The following is a 15,628-nucleotide window of genomic DNA, read 5'->3' as shown; positions in this document are numbered from 1 at the left end:
CGCTTGCCGCCTGAAGCTCCCCGTCTGGCTGAGAGCGCCCTTGCGATGCTGCCCGCTCAAGTGGGTCCTGGAAGCCTCGGTGGGGATGAGGCGTCATCAGAGGCTGGAAGATACAAAATCCGCTCCTCCCCAGGCTTTGATAAGATAAGCAACTGGCCTGGACCTGGCGCTTTGGACCTTCGTGAGCCCACCACACCGTGGAGGTACAGCCAGCCCTATCTTATCGAGAAGATCTTATCGCAGCCATGCATTGGGAATTTGGGGACGCCCACTTTCTATTCTGGACATCAGCTTTGAAGTTTCGAAGTCGATACATCATTGTATTAAAGTCACCCACGAGCCTCGACCTTAAGGACAACAACCTAATAACCTGCTTTAGCAACACAACACCAGGATATTTCCCAGAGCAACGTACGCCAACGATTACCAGCAAAACCCCACAATCATGTTTTTGGACACCAGAGTTTTACGCCATCTCACGGCAGAAGACTGGAGAGTCTTGACTGCCGTCGAGATGGGCAGCAAGAACCACGAACTTGTCCCAACCCCTCTGATCGAGAGAATTTCCCGTCTCAAGGGCGGTGCCAGCGGTGTACACAGGAGCATAGCGACCCTCGCCAAGTCCGGCCTCATCGGACGCATGAAGGAGGCCAAGTACGACGGCTACCGACTGACCTACGGCGGTCTCGACTATCTCGCCCTGCACACCCACTCCTCCAAGGATGTCGTCTACAGCGTCGGCAGTCGTGTGGGTGTCGGCAAGGAATCCGATATCATGATCGTGGCCGACAAGACCGGCGAGCAAAAGATTCTCAAGATCCATCGCCTGGGCCGCATTTCCTTCCGTACCGTCAAGTCCAACCGCGACTACCTGCGCAACCGGCAAGGCGGCTCGTGGATGTACCTTTCGCGGCTCGCGGCTATGAAGGAGTACGCCTTCATGCAGGCGCTCCAAGAAGAAGGCTTCCCCGTGCCCGAACCGATTTCGCAGTCGCGACACACCATCGTCATGAGTTTGGTCGAGTCCCTACCACTCAGACAGGTCTCCGCTGTGCCAAATCCTGCAAGCCTCTATGCCGAGCTCATCGACCTAATCCTCCGACTGGCCAAGCACGGCCTCATCCACGGTGATTTCAACGAGTTCAACATCCTGATCAAGGAGGAGCGGACCAACAAGTACACGATCGAGGACGGCGAGGAGAAGGAGGAGGAAACGGTGACCCTTGTGCCGGTTATTATCGATTTCCCACAAATGGTGTCTATGGACCACGTAAACGCCGAGATGTACTTTGACCGCGACGTCGAATGCATCAAGAGGTTCTTCAAGAAGCGCTTCCACTTTGTTCCCACATCACCCGGCCCCTTCTTCAAGGATGCTTACAAGACGGTCGGCAAGGACGGTGCTAGGCGGTTGGATGCTGCTGTGGAGGCTTCAGGGTTTACCAAGAAGATGCTCAAGGAACTGGAAAAGGCTATTCAGGAACAGCAGGCAAAGATTGATGCGGGAGAGGCAGTGCCCGAAGATGAAGAGCTTGAAGAGGACGAGGAGGATGACGACGAAGAGGATTCAGATGACGAGGAAGATGAGGAAGACGAACAAGAGGAAGAGGAACAGGCCGTGTTCGAGATTCCGGCTAGTGTTGGAAGGCCAGTGGAAGTTGCAGAGAAAGGGACGAAAAAGCTTTCACTTGGCGGTAAGCGAAGGGTTTAAAGCGCAACAAGAGGAGAGAGGAAACAAGTTTCATGTCAGCTTTGAGATACCCCCAAATATTATACAGTTCTACCAATCAAATTTGTACTAAGGTCTGTCAAACAGGTTCATTGAAGCTCCGTGCTTAATATGTCTTCCCAACACATCATTAATATGACGTCCCCCACAACAGCTGTGTGATGCAACAACACCATTCAAGGTAGCCCAACTTGGATCACATTCAAACGCACTAACACTACAGCTTTTGCTGCCATCTAACCTTCAATGACCTCTGGCGGCGATGTCGGCTCTACTGACCATTTTCTGCCGTCGGCACGATAGGCTTCGGCACCGGGACATAATCATATGTACCCGCCATACCCATCAACCAGACCTGGCTGGGGTGGGCAGGCGCCTTCTCGCCATAAAGGAACGAGTTAGGGAAACCGATATCGAACGGAACCGCGCCCTCGATCTCCTCGATATCCTGATCAGACAGCGCCAACTTGAGCGCCTCAACATTACCCTTCAAGTGCTCGACCGAGCGGCCGCCGACAATCGGGAACACGTAGGGCGCCTTGTGCATCACGTACGCCAGGGCGACAGATGTGATGGCCGTGTTCTTACGCTGCGCAATCTTCTCCAGCGCCCGGCTGATCTTGATCTGCTCCTCGGTCGCCTTGATCTTGCGGCCCTCGTTGGCCTGCTGTTGGCGCTGCTCCTCCGACTTGAAGCTGCCACCGCCGAGGGCGCCCCAGGGCGCCAGCCCCATGCCTTCGTCCCGGCACATGGGGATGATGTCCCGCTCAAAGTCGCGCGAAGCGGCGGACCACCGGCCTTGGTACACGCAAAACTGACGCAGTCCATGGTCGCGCGCGTACTGGTTGGCTTTGCTGACCACCCAGGCCGGGGTGTCGCTAACACCCAAGTAGAGAACCTTGCCGCTGGTGACGAGCTGGTTGAGGGACTGCATCAGCTCGGGAATGGAGACGGTAAAGTCCCACCAGTGGACGTAGAGCTATACGAGGGTTGTGTTAGTAGGTCTGTGAGCGGTGTTTGGAAGCAGGAGAAACGTACGAGGTCGATGTAGTCCGTCTGGAGCTTCCTCAAGCTGGCCTCAACTGAGGTCCGCATGCTCTTGGTGCCGTTGCCTCCGAAGTTGGCCATGATCTCTGTTTCACCATAGCCGGCTCTGAAGTTGGTGGTGAATTTGGTGGCGATGACTAGGAATACGGGGTTAATGTCTGCTCAGCGGCATAATGATTTGGGTAGCTTACCAAGTTGGTCCCGGATCCCTCTCTTCTTCATCCAACCCCCAATCCACTTCTCCGACTCCTCCTTCTGGTAATTATTGGCCGTATCAATGAAGTTGCCTACAACATCACCAAACGTCACCAAGTTAGCCTGGCTGCCCTTCTCACTCTCACGTCATAGGAGCCTCCCATCACATGATCATACCTCCGTTCTCGTAATAAAAGTCCAAGATACTCTCCGTGGTCTCTTGATTACACTCTCCCATATAATCTTTCCTGTATTCGTTGTAGTTCCGCAGGTTAGTAATCAAGCGGCATCACGAACTGAGCGGTTAACAGCTGTAAGGCCGTTGTGATGTGTAAAACCTACCAAGCATCGCCAAAATTCATTGACCCCAGACAAAGCGGGCTGACACGGACCGATGCCGTGGGGGACAGCAGGCGGTAGCGGCCGAGGGGCCCCTTGGGGAGAGGTGCCATTGGGAGGGCCATCTTGAGTTCGAGTTGAAGTTTATTGTATATAGAGGTAGGTGAGAGTGGATGAAAAGAAGTGAAGGATGAAAGACTAGAAGAAGACTGGACCTGACAGATGCACGAGGTTCACAAGGAAGGGACGAAGGATGGAAGGAAATTTATATGTAACTGAGTTCAGGTCGAGCTTGATTACAGATCAATGATACGCAAAAGATAAACAAGGATATGGTAGGGCCTCGCCAGGGAGACCGGACGGTCGTTCTTTCCTTCTGTGTATGTTGATACACAGGCAGAGATAGGCAGAGATCGCGGAGGCAGGCCGCGGAGTGGGATCGGCCTGAAGGCGACGGCAAGTTGAAACGGGGATCTCTACGTTCTGCCACGCTGGCAAGGACAGGAACGCAGATTCAATCAAACAACACAGGAAATGCTTCGGACACCAGATGGGGATGGAGGTAACCGAGTTGTTCTCAAGTGTCCGTGTAAATGCAGCGACTACGCAGGTGCCGTCACTAATAGGCAAGTGGGCCTGAGCCCAGTCCGCTCCCCGTGATCAGCGTTGCCCCGTCTACGGGGTGGGGACTGGACGGGATTGTAAACTTCCCGAACCATTAGAGAGTGTTAGTTACGATCTCGATCTTATACCATCAGTTTCTACGGAGATCGTTGGTTGTTAACTCCGGCTGGAGATAATCTTGTCTCCGTGGAACGACTTTGAAAGTCAAAACGCGGCCGCTGGACTCTGTAACAAGCACTATTGACTCCTCTTCGGATGCTGCCCCGATGATTCCATGACTTCCGCATTCGAGAAGATCCCCGCTTGCGCCCAGGCTTGTTCGCCTTTCTTTGAATGGGCTTGAGGCTTCGGGTTGGTCCATTGAGTATAAAGTGGATCTGGCTCGGAGACATATGTATGCCGAAGCTAATCACTCTGTCATCTATCGACTCAATTTATACTGGCGAAGCACACCAAAGAAACCCGTAATCTTGCTGGTGTATAATGCGTTATGGACAACTGTAGCTTTGGAGATATCCAAATAACCCTAACATTGACTTCATTTTATCGCTAAACGAGTCTCCTTCATAAAACCTATAAAACCAATATACGTGGCCGCCCCTTTTGCTCCAGTCCCGTTCAAGTCGTGTCGTGTTATGTCGTATTTGTACAAGCAATGCAAACCCCCCATTCATGCCGCTTTTAGCATGTCCAGACGCCGACGACACCGTCTTGACGGCCCTCAACCATGTAGCCGTCCCTGATGCGCACGCGTTCGATGATGGCAGGGGACTTGGCCTTCTCAGCCTCAGTGATGCCGGCGCCGCAGTCCCAATGCCGTCCTTCAACCTTATCGTAAACCTTAACCACATCCTCGCCGGCAGCGCAGACAATCCGGCGGGTGTCGAACATCATGCTGGTAATAGGATGATCATATGCATAAGCGTCAAAGATTGATCCAGTGCGAAGATCCCAAATCTGTAATGAGAAGCATTGTCAGTGCCAGTTCGTTTCGTAGTGTCATGGTGGAATGAGCAGGTTGCTTACGCGAATGCTTCTGTCCAAGCTACCAGTAACGAGGTGAACATCGTCAAACTGGAGGCAGGTAACCGGGCCAGTATGTCCAACCAGGCTACGGTGCACCTGTCCGCTTCTCAGATCCCAGAGTCTAACCATACCATCAGCAGTACCGCAAGCCAAAGCAGACTCGAAGACCTGCAGAGCACCAACAAAGTCGGCCGATCCGTCGGCAGAACGGCTGGTCTGCCTCCAGGGACCGTCACTGCTACCCATGGCAGTGGCCTGGGCAGCAGCCCACATCACGTCCAGGGTCTGTACGCAGCGACCCTTAGTCAGATCCCATTGACGAAGCGTCTTGTCGGCGGAACCAGAAACGAGCACATCTCCTCTGAAATGCAAAGCCGTAATCTCATCCAGATGGGCCTCCAGGGTGAAAAGAGGGCAATCAGCCATGCTTCCGGCAGGTGGGTCGACTGCGTGATCATCCGGGTTCACAAAAGCGAGGTCCTCATCCTCCTCATCAACTTCCTGGCTACCCTGGGGATCGTAATGGGCCTTGCTCAAATCCCACAGCTTGATTGTCGCATCCATTGAACCAGTGGCCAAGAAGTTATCTTCGACTTGAAGAGTGCGCACAGATGCCGTGTGTCCTTCAAGAGTACCGATGCAGCGTCCCGCGTTTAAGTCCCAAACACGAACCGAGTCATCCATAGCAGCCGAAACCATAAGACCAAAAGGAGCGTCGAAGTCGAGAGCCGTGATGTTATCCTGGTGCGCGCGCATCGAGCGGATCATGGTACCTGGTTCGAAATGTTCGTGGAGAATGGGGAGTGTCTTCTTGCGGTGGTTGCGAGGCTTCTTCTTTCCCGGAGGAGTGTTGGCAGCTGGCAATTTCTCGTAGATGGATTGCGACATGAATCCTTCTTCAGTTCTTGACAGATCCTCCTCAGACTTGTTGGGTGTCTCCATAGCCAACGATTCTGCCTCATCGGCAAGTTCTTGAGCTTCGTCCAACCTGCTCTCAACATCCATGACTGCAACTTGTGCTTAGTAGGAGATCACAAAACGAACACCAGAAAGACTTACTGTCATGCTCCAGCACCGCCTCCTCTTTTTCAAGATTAGCCAGCCTGTCCAGAATTATCTTGCGCATGCCGTGCAGATTGGCGATCTTGTTATCAATCTCACGAATCTCACTGCTGGCCATGTTCTTTCGAACACCGAGCATTTCAAGCTGGTGTTCCATTGACGTCTTGTCCTTCTTCAACCTCTGTACCGCGTGTGGGCTTCCTGGATCCACAGGCCGCTCATCGAGCATTTTTCTCCCGCGAGAAACTCGTCGCTTGTGTTTCTTTCCTTCATCGTGAAACTCGGGAAAACTGGCCTGGAAGCCCTGAAATAACGAGTAAGAGTTGGAGCTGGCAGGGATGTTTCTGAGAAGTTCATCGGGCACATAGGCCAGTGCTCGAGATTGAATTTCCTTTGACGACAACTTGGAGCGCACTAGATCGGTGGGCGTAGTACGCGCAATAGCGAAGACGCTCCGTTGAAGCGTAGGCTTCTGGAGCTGCTTGTGTATCTCGGTCATGGCGGATTGGTAATGAGGATGAGAGGTCGGGTCGGTGATGGGGCCGATTAAGTGACTTGCTGTTGTCGTCACTTTGCGACCGAAGGCCTCGAAACCCCGTGTCTGTTGCAGTTCGCCCATCTTTCATTAGTCTGGGACTCTTGGGCTGCGCCAGGCGCAATACGAAAGGGATTCAGGGAAGACAGAAGGATGTCATGATGGTTGAAAGATTGTGGAAGACGAAGGTGAGGAGAGCTCACAGAGATTACGGAGGTATCGTCATCAATCGACACATCGTCGGGGAACGCATCACGGTTCTGGTCGGAGTTGGCCATCCGTTGGCACTGGGAGTCTGCCACCCAATCGCTGGAGGTTTGGAATAAATGCCCAAGAGGTTGTTGCCGCCCGACGAATTACTAAAGCGCGGAGAGGTCGAATAAAAGCAGGACACTTGGACGACGACGCGAGAAAATCCTGCGAGCGCTACTATCGCTGTAATATCGCACAACCAGGGATCGAGCGCAGCTGCGACTAGTGGTAGCGATGTTGACGCGATGTTGTCTATGCCAGAGCCCGTGGCAGCAGCATGTAACCACGGCAGGCTGCTGGATGAATCAATTTGCGATGGGATGGATGGTGTCGAGGTTAAGGTAAGGTACCTCGCGGCGCTCTAAGCTCTGGCGTGGGTGCGGCACAAATTTGTTGTGTGAACCTGGCAAAACGCCGTGGCAGGAATCACTTTCAGCTGGTTTGTTAACGGCTACCGCGATGACGCCCATGGATCACATAGCATGGAAGGTACCCTCTGAACAGACTCGCTGCTCGGTGGTCGGCCTCTGCGGCTGGCAGCAGGCCAGTCACAGCATGTGGATGTGGATTTCCACACCCCTCGAACCGACCAGCCGAAGACGCGCCCCTCAGTTTCCATTTTCCCCTCATCCCCCTTGGCTCCCCGCACGCAGACGCCGCGCCAATTCAGGCTTGGCTCCATTCAGAAGGGGCTGCCAGAGCAGGGATCCGGTGTCTGCCGAGAGAAACGCTGAAGGCTAGTGGGGTACCGGATCCGCTGTGCTGGTGCGTCATACCTAAAATTTAACGGGGCCCCTTTGCAGCGTGGAATCCGATTGTCCTCCGATATCGAAGTTGCGATTGTTTGGTCTCATCTTTCCCGATTGAGGATCCGCAGGAGGGACTCACGCTCACCGTACCATAACAGTTATTGTCCTTCTTGCCAATTGATCTGACATCTTACATCTCAACCTAGCTCCCTACAGTTCATACCGCAATAGCGACTACTCGGCCCTCAAGATGGACGCAATCATCGACCTGTCTGACGTCGACAAGGCGCTTGATCTCTCGCGCATTCGCTACCAGCTGATGTGAGTCAAGACCGTCCAAGCAATGAATGTTTGTACCTGCGTTCAAAATCCAGGCCATCTGACATGCGCATTGGAACAGTCGTCTGGAGGATACCATCATCTTCCATCTGATCGAGCGTGTTCAGTTCCCCCTCAACAAAAACATCTACATCCCCGGTGCCGTCCCGCTCCCCGACTCCGACCTCAGCTTGATGGACTGGTACCTCTGGCAGCAGGAACGTCTCCAGTCCCTCATGCGCCGCTACGAGTCGCCCGATGAATACCCTTTCTTCCCCGACGCAGTGCAGAAGCCCCTCCTCGAGTCGATCGACTACCCCCAGATTCTCCACCCCAACAACGTCTGTGTCAACGACAAGATCAAGGAGTTCTATACCCAAAAATTCCTTCCCAGCGTGTGCCCCGACTTTGGCCGCGAGGACCGTGGTGTCAACAAGGAGAACTACGGTTCCTCTGCTACCTGCGACATCGCCTGCCTGCAGGCCATCTCCCGGCGCATTCACTTCGGAAAGTTTGTTGCCGAGTCCAAGTTCCAGTCTGAGACGGAAAGGTTCACCAAGTACATCAAGGCTGGCGATCGCGATGCCATTGGGGAGGCCATCACCAACAAGGCGGTTGAGAAGAAGGTGTTGGAGAGACTAAAGCTCAAGGCGGAGACTTACGGCACCGATCCATCGATAGGCGCTGCCGATGCTGAAAGCCAGCGCAAGATCAACGTTGATGCTGTTGTGGCCATGTACGAGGAATTCGTGATTCCTCTCACCAAGGAGGTCGAGGTTGAGTACCTCATGCAGAGACTGGAGCCGGTGGCTGCCCAATAGTCACGGTGCGAATAACAATCGGTGCAACCCAAAGCTCATCAGTAAGCGGTGGATCGATAGATCTAAAAACCCACAGCACTGCAGGCAGGGACTGACGATGCGTTAACCGTTTCTCTTCATTCGTATTCCCACTTTTCCAGACTTTCCGTATCAGTGCAATCCATTACAGTAAAATTAGTTGGCCGCAGCGCCAATGTAATCCGCAATAGCCTTGACAGCCGTCTTGAACTTGCCCGCCTCGATGAGCATCATGAAGCCCTGTGACTTGACGCCCAGCTCCTGGAAAGCGCGCTTGCTGTCGGCCGAGTCTCCTTCCTTAGTAAAAGTGTAGGCTCCGCTACCGACAGCATGCTTGCGCATCTCCTCGTCCTCCGGGTGGAAGAACTGCAGGCCCTTCTCGTCGCGTTGCCGCTTGCGCTTTTGCTCCTCCTGGTCCAGGCTCGACTCGACCTCGACGTAGCCGCGCGAGACAACCAGGTAGTGCGTGAACTCGTATGGCTCCTTGTCGTCGACGGCGTCGGCGATCTCCTCGATCATCATGTTCCACATGGGCGGGATGACTTCGGCAGGCATGTTGATGAGGCGCTCGGACAGGACGATGCCCACTTGGGCCTTGCCGGAAGTGAAGAGCTCGGGCAGGACGGCCAGGTCCCCTGAAGCCTTGACGGCCTTGTCGGACAGGTACTCGATCAGCTGCGCGACGGGCTTCTTCTCGCGGTGTTCCCACGCGTTGAGCACGGTGAGGAAGGCGTAGGCATCGTTGGCCTTGTCGTCCACCTTGCACGTCGAGCCGATGGTGTTCTGCTCGATGATCATGTCGCTGAGCCCGGACAGATCAAAAAGCTGAGCGTCGGCGTCGAAGAGCTGGCGGAGAAGCGTCTTGACGCCGTGGAAGTCGATGTCCTTGTCGTAGTTGAACAGCTCAAAGTCGACGTTGATGATGTCCATGTCCTTAATCCCAAGCAACCTGTGTTAGTCATTCGGTTCTCGATGGGGTTTCGAGGAGATGCTGCAATGGTTCCTCAGTTGGGGTTTCATAACTCACCTCATCTGAGTCTGAGCTGTCACTATCCTCATCCATCTTATCGACAGTGGGGTCGTTCTGGATGACCTCCTTCTGGGCTTCCTCTCTTGATCTCTTCTTGCCCATCTTGAATGTGGTACGAGGATGATTCGATAAAGATAATCCTTATTCAATTTGTCAGTCACGACCTCCTCACAAAATCATGTTCATAGGGGTCCTTACCTTGTGCTATGTGGTTGACTTGGAGGTTTCTCGGACCGTCGAGCTCCAAAATTTTGTAATGCAGCCCTCAAGGTTTAAGATTGATTAGGATCTTATCGCTTATCTGCATGAACCCTAACCCTTTTTGGCTTAACCGATATCGGATACCAATGCAGGCAAAACAGTTGCTAGGACAACCAACGCTCTGGCAAAACTCAAAAAAAGGGGGTAGCCCAGATTTGCAGCGATAGCAACTACAGTGTGAGTGGACGGCGGCGATCACGAACCATGGTAAACAAAAATACATCGTCGTCACAATCACTGTATTTCTGTAGATGCTGATGAGCTCCAAGTCATTGTCCAAAACTTTCACATGTCAGCGCAGTTGCTGCCCTCAATCTAAAGCGTAGGCTAAATCGTTGACATAATTTTTCCCATCCTGGAGTGCTGTCTACCAAAAGCCAACCAGTGCACCCCTTCACTTGTGCCACATTCAATTCGGCAACACCATGCCCCTCGGCATCTCGGCACTAGCCCTCCACCAACAGTCCTCCAGAAGCTGTCAAACAGACAACAAGCATCCTCCTCCTCCCACACCCCAGTCGTCTCGTCTGGATCGACATGACATTTTCTTCCAGCACTTATGGGCCATAGCAGCCACGTGAGTTCTCTTCAAGGCTCCCCTAACCGGACAATGGTTGAGCTTTCTTGATCCATAGGTGTCTTATTTACACCTGCTCAGCACCCCAGCCCGCATCCACCTCGCGCATGCTCGCAGGGGGCTCGATCGAGGGCACGAATTCGAGGCCGACATAGGCAGCACCGACAAGGAAGATGATCGAGCCGATAATGATGGTGGCCCAGTGTCCATGAGGAATGATGCAGCCGACGAAGATGTAAACTGCAAAGATTAAAGAGAACGACGATTAGCCAGGCCCCAATAGGATATACGAATCCAGCAACAGCAGGAGAAGCGGAGTCGGGGGCAATAACGTACAGACGCCACGGCCGAGGAATGAGAACATGAAAGATGCATAGCGCTGGACTTGGTGAGGGATCTGGAACTCCAGGAGACCGGTGGCTGTGAAGAGAATAGTTATTAGCTTTTGCAAAGATCTTGAATGTCCCTGTCGAGAAGTTTGCGACCACTTACAGACGCCGAAAAGAATAACGTAGCATCCGAGGATGGTTGATTGACTGTCAGCAGTAACTTGGTCAGTTTCATGTCTCATACATATTTTGTGTTACCGGCGCAAAGTTCAGACAAAATATACGACCACCTCCGTGGCCATAGGCGGAAGCGTATTGGCAGCCGGGAGACAGCCAGACTCGAGGACGTTGCTCAATCTCGACAGTCGCCGTGATTTGCGCCCAAGGTCTCCATCCGGCATCCGCTCGAGCAGGAGAAGCGCATTGGACCCGTGTGATTGGTGACTTCGTCAACGGGCGTAGGATGCGGAAACGTACATTCCAAGAGGGAAGAACTGGGAGATACCGCCCAAGATCATGAGCACCGCAACCGCGAGATTGACGATGCGACTGGAGAGTAGGACGTCATGTTAGCAAGCTGTTCTGGACCTTGATGGCATTTGCAAATGCGCGTGGTATTTGAGCGCAGCAGCCTTGGTCGCCGCTTCGTCTCATTCTTGGGCTTCCTCCATAGCCGCACGGGTGGGCGGGTGTGTAAACGTACAAAGAGTATGAGAGGTCCATCGTGGCGTTGTGGTATTGTGAAGCGAATGCGTCGCAACGGTTGATAAAGTGTTGGAGGGGAAGGGTGCGATCCAGCGAATTTGGCGCAGTCAAGCAATCGATTCGGATCGAGTCTGGGGAGTTGCGCGATTGTATGTAGCGGTACTTGTAGTTGCGATGAAAGTTGTTGGTTGTAAGATACTGTAAAAGTGTTGCCTGGAACAATCGAAGCTCGAGGTCGGGAAGCTGTAGGGTGTGGAGGTTGGTTGCCGGTCACAGCCTCACAAGAACGGTCGGGTGGTCCCTAACGATGCGCCTGAGCCGGGGTACGTCGTCCACTAAACCGGCCCCAAACGCGCGGCAACGTGGAAGCTCCGCCCTACGACGCTGACGTAGCGTGCGTGGCCTGTCAAGGCAGGGGCTTTCTGTCAACTCTGAAACTTCAATTGCCGCATTAAGCTTCAGCATAGCAGGGTATTGCAAATAGGGGATACAGTTAAGGGGTACGTATCCCAAATGGCTTTTAGCACGGAAACCGAACACGTTGACCATCAATGAAGAGACACAAAACTAGGTACCATGCGGATTCTATAACACAAGTTCTATGTGTGTTCAAGTGATATCGGGCTTTTCTCAAAAGAGTATGCCTTCCGTTGCTATCTATCTATGCAACAATCAAAACCCAAGGGTATGCTCTCCCAGATAACTCCATTTCGATCCCTCAAAATCACAGAATACGCTTTTGCAACCTCCGCATCTCAGTCATAACCCAATTCAGCAAGCTCTCTTTCCTTTGCAGCCAGCATCTCTCTCATAACTTCAGCCTCGCGCTCCAACGCCGCCCTCCGCTCTGCCTTGACGCGCTCGCCCTCATTTAGATGATCCCTTGAACCGCTCCGCATAGTCGGAGCTGATGTTGGTGTCCCGATGACTGTGCTGTTTGAGAATGACCCTGGACTGGGTGCTGGGGTGAGGCTGCTCATAGCTGGGGACCGGGAGGGCTGTTGCATCCGGAAATGGTCTGCCGGCGAGACCTCTCGGTGCATCTCAGAACTCGGTACCGGATTGAGGATCGATTTGATGGAAGACAAACGCTTGTGGCTTTCGTTGTCATTGTGAGACGAAGGTTCGTTCTCCACAGCGGATATCGATCGCTTCCTTGATGGTGACAGGAATGATGCTGGTGATAGGGACGACTGTCGATCAACCGGGAGGGCCAATGAGTGAATTGGGGCCAACCGGTTCTCATAAGTGAGAGACTCATGGGCTCCGTGGTGTGGTTGATTTATATGAGATGAGTGATACTGTCCCAAGTCGTGGGCTGAAGACAGCGGTGATGCCTGTCTGTTCCGTCGCAATTCATCCTCAGGCACGAGGGTCAATGGTCGTACTGGACGTCGACGGATTCCGAGATTAACGGATCCATCTTCGTTAACCGTACCCTTCTCCCTCGGAGGTTCTGGTGCCGGTGTTGGTGAGTCTGGGGCCTCGCTTGGCTCATTCTCTCCCTCACCTCCGGCGGCAGGGATAACACGTTTTCTCCGTTTGATTATCGCCTTTTTCATGGTCACCGGTCGATGCACACCGTGCAACTTGTAATAAAGACCTTTGGTCAGGTTAGCATATTCGTCCCATTCCTGATTGTCCGGTATGTAAATTCATGCACTTACCGCATGCATTGCAAATGGTATGACCGGCTTCATCCCTTCGCCAGAGCGGAGTAATAGTAGTGCCGCAGTTTTGGCAAGCAATGACAACGGTGGTGTTTTGCGATTGAACGTGTAAGGCGGTGATATCCACCTCGGTCGGTTCTTCCCCGCTGCCCTCTGCTGCGTGATGTTTCTTCGAAGACGCTGCTGCTGCGCCCTGACATTTCAGCACGTTGAGACTGGCACTCTTGGAGACGCGGTTGTTGTATGCGGGGCAGCCACCACACCCCTCCGCACCACCTGTACCGTTGCATCTTCCGCCTCCAGGACATGAGCCTGACGGCGTCTGATCTGCGGCTACATATGTTGCCCCCGGATTGCTCGGTAGTAATGGTGCAGTTGCTTTAGGAGACAACTTGGTCGGGGCCTGCCTGACATTACTCGCCATCACACTGGGAGGGCGCCTTATGTTGGCGGGGCGAGCCGCGTTACGCGCCTTCAGGTACAGTCCGCAAGCATTGCAAATGATGGCTCCCAGAGGTGATCTTCGCCAAAGAGGAGTATGTGTTGTGCCACAATTGCTACTCAGCCGTTAGCATTACAGATTCGATGAATGGAATAGGAATATCCATACCTGCAGACTTGACCTGCGTGGCCCTGAACAGAAGGCACAAGTCCCAACGTTGCAACATTTACCACTCCTACGGTCTCGGTTGAAGGTTGTGCAGGTCGGGAGTGTAGAGTTTTTGGAGACTTCTTGCGAGCAGATGGACTCTGTGCAGCATGCCCCGCTTGCTTTGAATTCGGCGAGGGCCCGGATTCGGACTTGGAGGGCGCCTCGTCAACCGGTCCGGTTGACTCGCGCTTCGAAGGCTCGTTGTTTTCGGTCATTGGGGGTGGCCTTGATGGAAGGGCCGTACGGCTGGGTGCCAAGTTACTTTCGTTAGAAGATTGGTTATTCATAAGGCGAGTGTCATCCGGCAATGCCATTCCTTCTCCATGTGTTTGTGTTCGATCTCAAGCTAACGATATGTTGGTAGACGCTTATATCCGTCTTGAGTATAGATGCAGCGCGTTTGGGAGCCCGCTCGAAAGAAAGCGAATGCTGTACTTCGGTGGCAGTTTTGAGGTTGCGCAGGATGGCTTCGATGTCGCTCCGTGATCGTCAAGTGGTGGAAACGGTATCGAGGTCGGCGGTCAAACACATGCCAAGATCGATCGTTGGAGTTGTACTTGGATGACAAGTAAGCCACCCCAATCTCTGGGCAATATCCGCTAGCGATCAGGCGGGATCTTGGCCAATACAGAGCGTTTGTACTAGGAGAACAGCACGTGTTGGGTGTCCGAAACAGACGACTGATGGGGAAAATGGCCAGAGGAAGCCGGTGCTACAGACAGCAGCAGGGTGCCGCTGAATCAGGAGTTGGTTATGCTGGAAGAAAAAGGCTTGGACAGGGCGTCCGGTTGTGGTACGAGCGGGTTCGCGTTGGTGGCAAGTCCTGGGCCGGTTGTGTACTCCAGTAGAGTGCACGAGGATGGCGAAGTCGGTTGGGATCCGAGGTGACAGATGGGTAGATGGAGCAAAAGGGTTGGTGGACAGAAAAGGCAAAGCGAAAAAGAGGGCGGGCCTGGGCCAAAGGTTGGTCTTGAGGATTTTCTGTCGTCTTTTCTCTCTTTTTGCGTCTTCTAGGTGGGTGGACAGACGAATGTCTGCATATCCTTCCCCCCTTTGCCTCAAGAGTCTCTGGTGTGCTTCTGATTACTACTCCACTGCTCCACAGATCTGTTATCTGATCTACGGATAATCCTGGCGACCAAAGGGCTGAGTGACAGTTTGGATACGCAGGAGGGCTTCGCCCAGGGGTTGTTGCTAGTCGTTGCCGAGGACAAACGCGTCTGGAAGGGAGGAAGGTTCGACAGTGTCTTGGACTGGAAGAGGGCCACAAGAGGACAACGTGGTTTGATTTTACAGAACGACACAGGCGGGATTTTGCACAACAAAAATCAAACCCGTATTTGTTCGGGAGACCTGATTCGAGATCATGGGTCGTGGAATTGGGCTGGTTAGAGGATGAGAAAGGCCCTTTCAGGCCCAGTGTCACTGGTCGACTTGGGGAGATGCCGTAAAGGAAAGAAGTGACCCACAAGGTACCCAAATCTGACCAATAGAATGCCGCGCAATGTCAGCAGACAGGGCTTAGATGAGAATGACCGGGGTTCCTGAGCATGCCCTTGGGTACGGGAACGCAGTGACGGGTCTGTAATCCGGCCAATTTTGTATTTTTACATGATGCAACTTTGTCAACCCTCGTTTATTTACATTTCCGTGGTGTTTCTTTCCATCCTCATCAGGTTTCGAAGCATC

The 15,628-nt window shown here is 53.2% G+C and overlaps 7 protein-coding genes across 7 annotated transcripts; 2 read left to right on the top strand and 5 right to left on the bottom strand.

The window, feature by feature from the left end:
- The first annotated feature begins 243 nt into the window (after positions 1–243).
- On the top strand, positions 244–1,765 carry SMAC4_04797 (uncharacterized protein). The gene has a single exon (XM_003346576.2). The coding sequence runs from the start codon at positions 446–448 to the stop codon at positions 1,709–1,711; it is 1,266 nt and encodes a 421-aa protein (XP_003346624.2). The 5' UTR covers positions 244–445; the 3' UTR covers positions 1,712–1,765.
- Positions 1,766–2,000: 235 nt separating this feature from the next.
- Positions 2,001–3,759, bottom strand: SMAC4_04796 (uncharacterized protein; the record flags this gene model as incomplete). Its single annotated transcript, XM_066090183.1, has 5 exons — positions 3,314–3,759; positions 3,149–3,219; positions 2,968–3,063; positions 2,768–2,913; positions 2,001–2,708 (listed from the first exon to the last, which is right to left on the bottom strand). Exons 1-5 carry the CDS (start codon positions 3,433–3,435, stop codon positions 2,001–2,003), a joined length of 1,143 nt encoding a protein of 380 aa, XP_065946539.1. The 5' UTR covers positions 3,436–3,759.
- Positions 3,760–4,395: 636 nt separating this feature from the next.
- On the bottom strand, positions 4,396–7,151 carry SMAC4_04795 (uncharacterized protein). The gene is made up of 4 exons (XM_003346574.2): positions 6,761–7,151; positions 6,020–6,623; positions 4,961–5,967; positions 4,396–4,891 (listed from the first exon to the last, which is right to left on the bottom strand). Exons 1-4 carry the CDS (start codon positions 6,833–6,835, stop codon positions 4,616–4,618), a joined length of 1,962 nt encoding a protein of 653 aa, XP_003346622.1. The 5' UTR covers positions 6,836–7,151; the 3' UTR covers positions 4,396–4,615.
- A 546-nt stretch (positions 7,152–7,697) lies between these two features.
- Positions 7,698–8,697, top strand: SMAC4_04794 (uncharacterized protein; the record flags this gene model as incomplete). Its single annotated transcript, XM_003346573.2, has 2 exons — positions 7,698–7,879; positions 7,959–8,697. The coding sequence occupies exons 1-2, from the start codon at positions 7,809–7,811 to the stop codon at positions 8,695–8,697; spliced, it is 810 nt and encodes a 269-aa protein (XP_003346621.1). The 5' UTR covers positions 7,698–7,808.
- A 136-nt stretch (positions 8,698–8,833) lies between these two features.
- Positions 8,834–9,995, bottom strand: SMAC4_04793 (uncharacterized protein). The gene is made up of 3 exons (XM_003346572.2): positions 9,944–9,995; positions 9,743–9,885; positions 8,834–9,648 (listed from the first exon to the last, which is right to left on the bottom strand). The coding sequence occupies exons 2-3, from the start codon at positions 9,845–9,847 to the stop codon at positions 8,872–8,874; spliced, it is 882 nt and encodes a 293-aa protein (XP_003346620.1). The 5' UTR covers positions 9,848–9,885; positions 9,944–9,995; the 3' UTR covers positions 8,834–8,871.
- A 240-nt stretch (positions 9,996–10,235) lies between these two features.
- On the bottom strand, positions 10,236–12,066 carry SMAC4_04792 (uncharacterized protein). Its single transcript, XM_003346571.2, has 5 exons — positions 11,616–12,066; positions 11,390–11,461; positions 11,076–11,119; positions 10,920–11,003; positions 10,236–10,823 (listed from the first exon to the last, which is right to left on the bottom strand). The coding sequence occupies exons 1-5, from the start codon at positions 11,633–11,635 to the stop codon at positions 10,651–10,653; spliced, it is 393 nt and encodes a 130-aa protein (XP_003346619.1). The 5' UTR covers positions 11,636–12,066; the 3' UTR covers positions 10,236–10,650.
- A 119-nt stretch (positions 12,067–12,185) lies between these two features.
- Positions 12,186–15,534, bottom strand: SMAC4_04791 (uncharacterized protein). The gene is made up of 3 exons (XM_024655683.2): positions 13,898–15,534; positions 13,285–13,844; positions 12,186–13,220 (listed from the first exon to the last, which is right to left on the bottom strand). The coding sequence occupies exons 1-3, from the start codon at positions 14,251–14,253 to the stop codon at positions 12,373–12,375; spliced, it is 1,764 nt and encodes a 587-aa protein (XP_024511531.2). The 5' UTR covers positions 14,254–15,534; the 3' UTR covers positions 12,186–12,372.
- Positions 15,535–15,628: the final 94 nt, after the last annotated feature.

The sequence above is a fragment of the Sordaria macrospora genome, chromosome 3 (assembly GCF_033870435.1).
Source record: "Sordaria macrospora chromosome 3, complete sequence".
Classification (NCBI taxonomy): domain Eukaryota; kingdom Fungi; phylum Ascomycota; class Sordariomycetes; order Sordariales; family Sordariaceae; genus Sordaria; species Sordaria macrospora.
The sequence above is the reverse complement of the archived record's forward strand: the minus strand, read 5'-3'. Positions and strand labels throughout refer to the sequence as shown.

Excerpts from the sequence above, each read along its gene's own strand:
- SMAC4_04791 (XM_024655683.2), bottom strand. The coding sequence starts at position 14,253 with ATGGCATTGCCGGATGACACTCGCCTTATGAATAACCAATCTTCTAAC. Across the intron at positions 13,845-13,897 it reads CACGCAGGTCAAGTCTGCAG|CAATTGTGGCACAACACATA; the intron begins GTATGGATATTC and ends ACGGCTGAGTAG. Across the intron at positions 13,221-13,284 it reads TACCATTTGCAATGCATGCG|GTCTTTATTACAAGTTGCAC; the intron begins GTAAGTGCATGA and ends ACCTGACCAAAG.
- SMAC4_04795 (XM_003346574.2), bottom strand. The coding sequence starts at position 6,835 with ATGGCCAACTCCGACCAGAACCGTGATGCGTTCCCCGACGATGTGTCG. Across the intron at positions 6,624-6,760 it reads ACGATACCTCCGTAATCTCT|ACACGGGGTTTCGAGGCCTT; the intron begins GTGAGCTCTCCT and ends GAACTGCAACAG. Across the intron at positions 5,968-6,019 it reads GGCGGTGCTGGAGCATGACA|TCATGGATGTTGAGAGCAGG; the intron begins GTAAGTCTTTCT and ends CACAAGTTGCAG.
- SMAC4_04797 (XM_003346576.2), top strand. The coding sequence starts at position 446 with ATGTTTTTGGACACCAGAGTTTTACGCCATCTCACGGCAGAAGACTGG.
- SMAC4_04793 (XM_003346572.2), bottom strand. The coding sequence starts at position 9,847 with ATGGGCAAGAAGAGATCAAGAGAGGAAGCCCAGAAGGAGGTCATCCAG. Across the intron at positions 9,649-9,742 it reads ACAGCTCAGACTCAGATGAG|GACATGGACATCATCAACGT; the intron begins GTGAGTTATGAA and ends CTTGGGATTAAG.
- SMAC4_04792 (XM_003346571.2), bottom strand. The coding sequence starts at position 11,635 with ATGGACCTCTCATACTCTTT. Across the intron at positions 11,462-11,615 it reads ATGGACCTCTCATACTCTTT|TCGCATCGTCAATCTCGCGG; the intron begins GTACGTTTACAC and ends CCTACTCTCCAG. Across the intron at positions 11,120-11,389 it reads CAGTTCTTCCCTCTTGGAAT|TCAATCAACCATCCTCGGAT; the intron begins GTACGTTTCCGC and ends TACTGCTGACAG.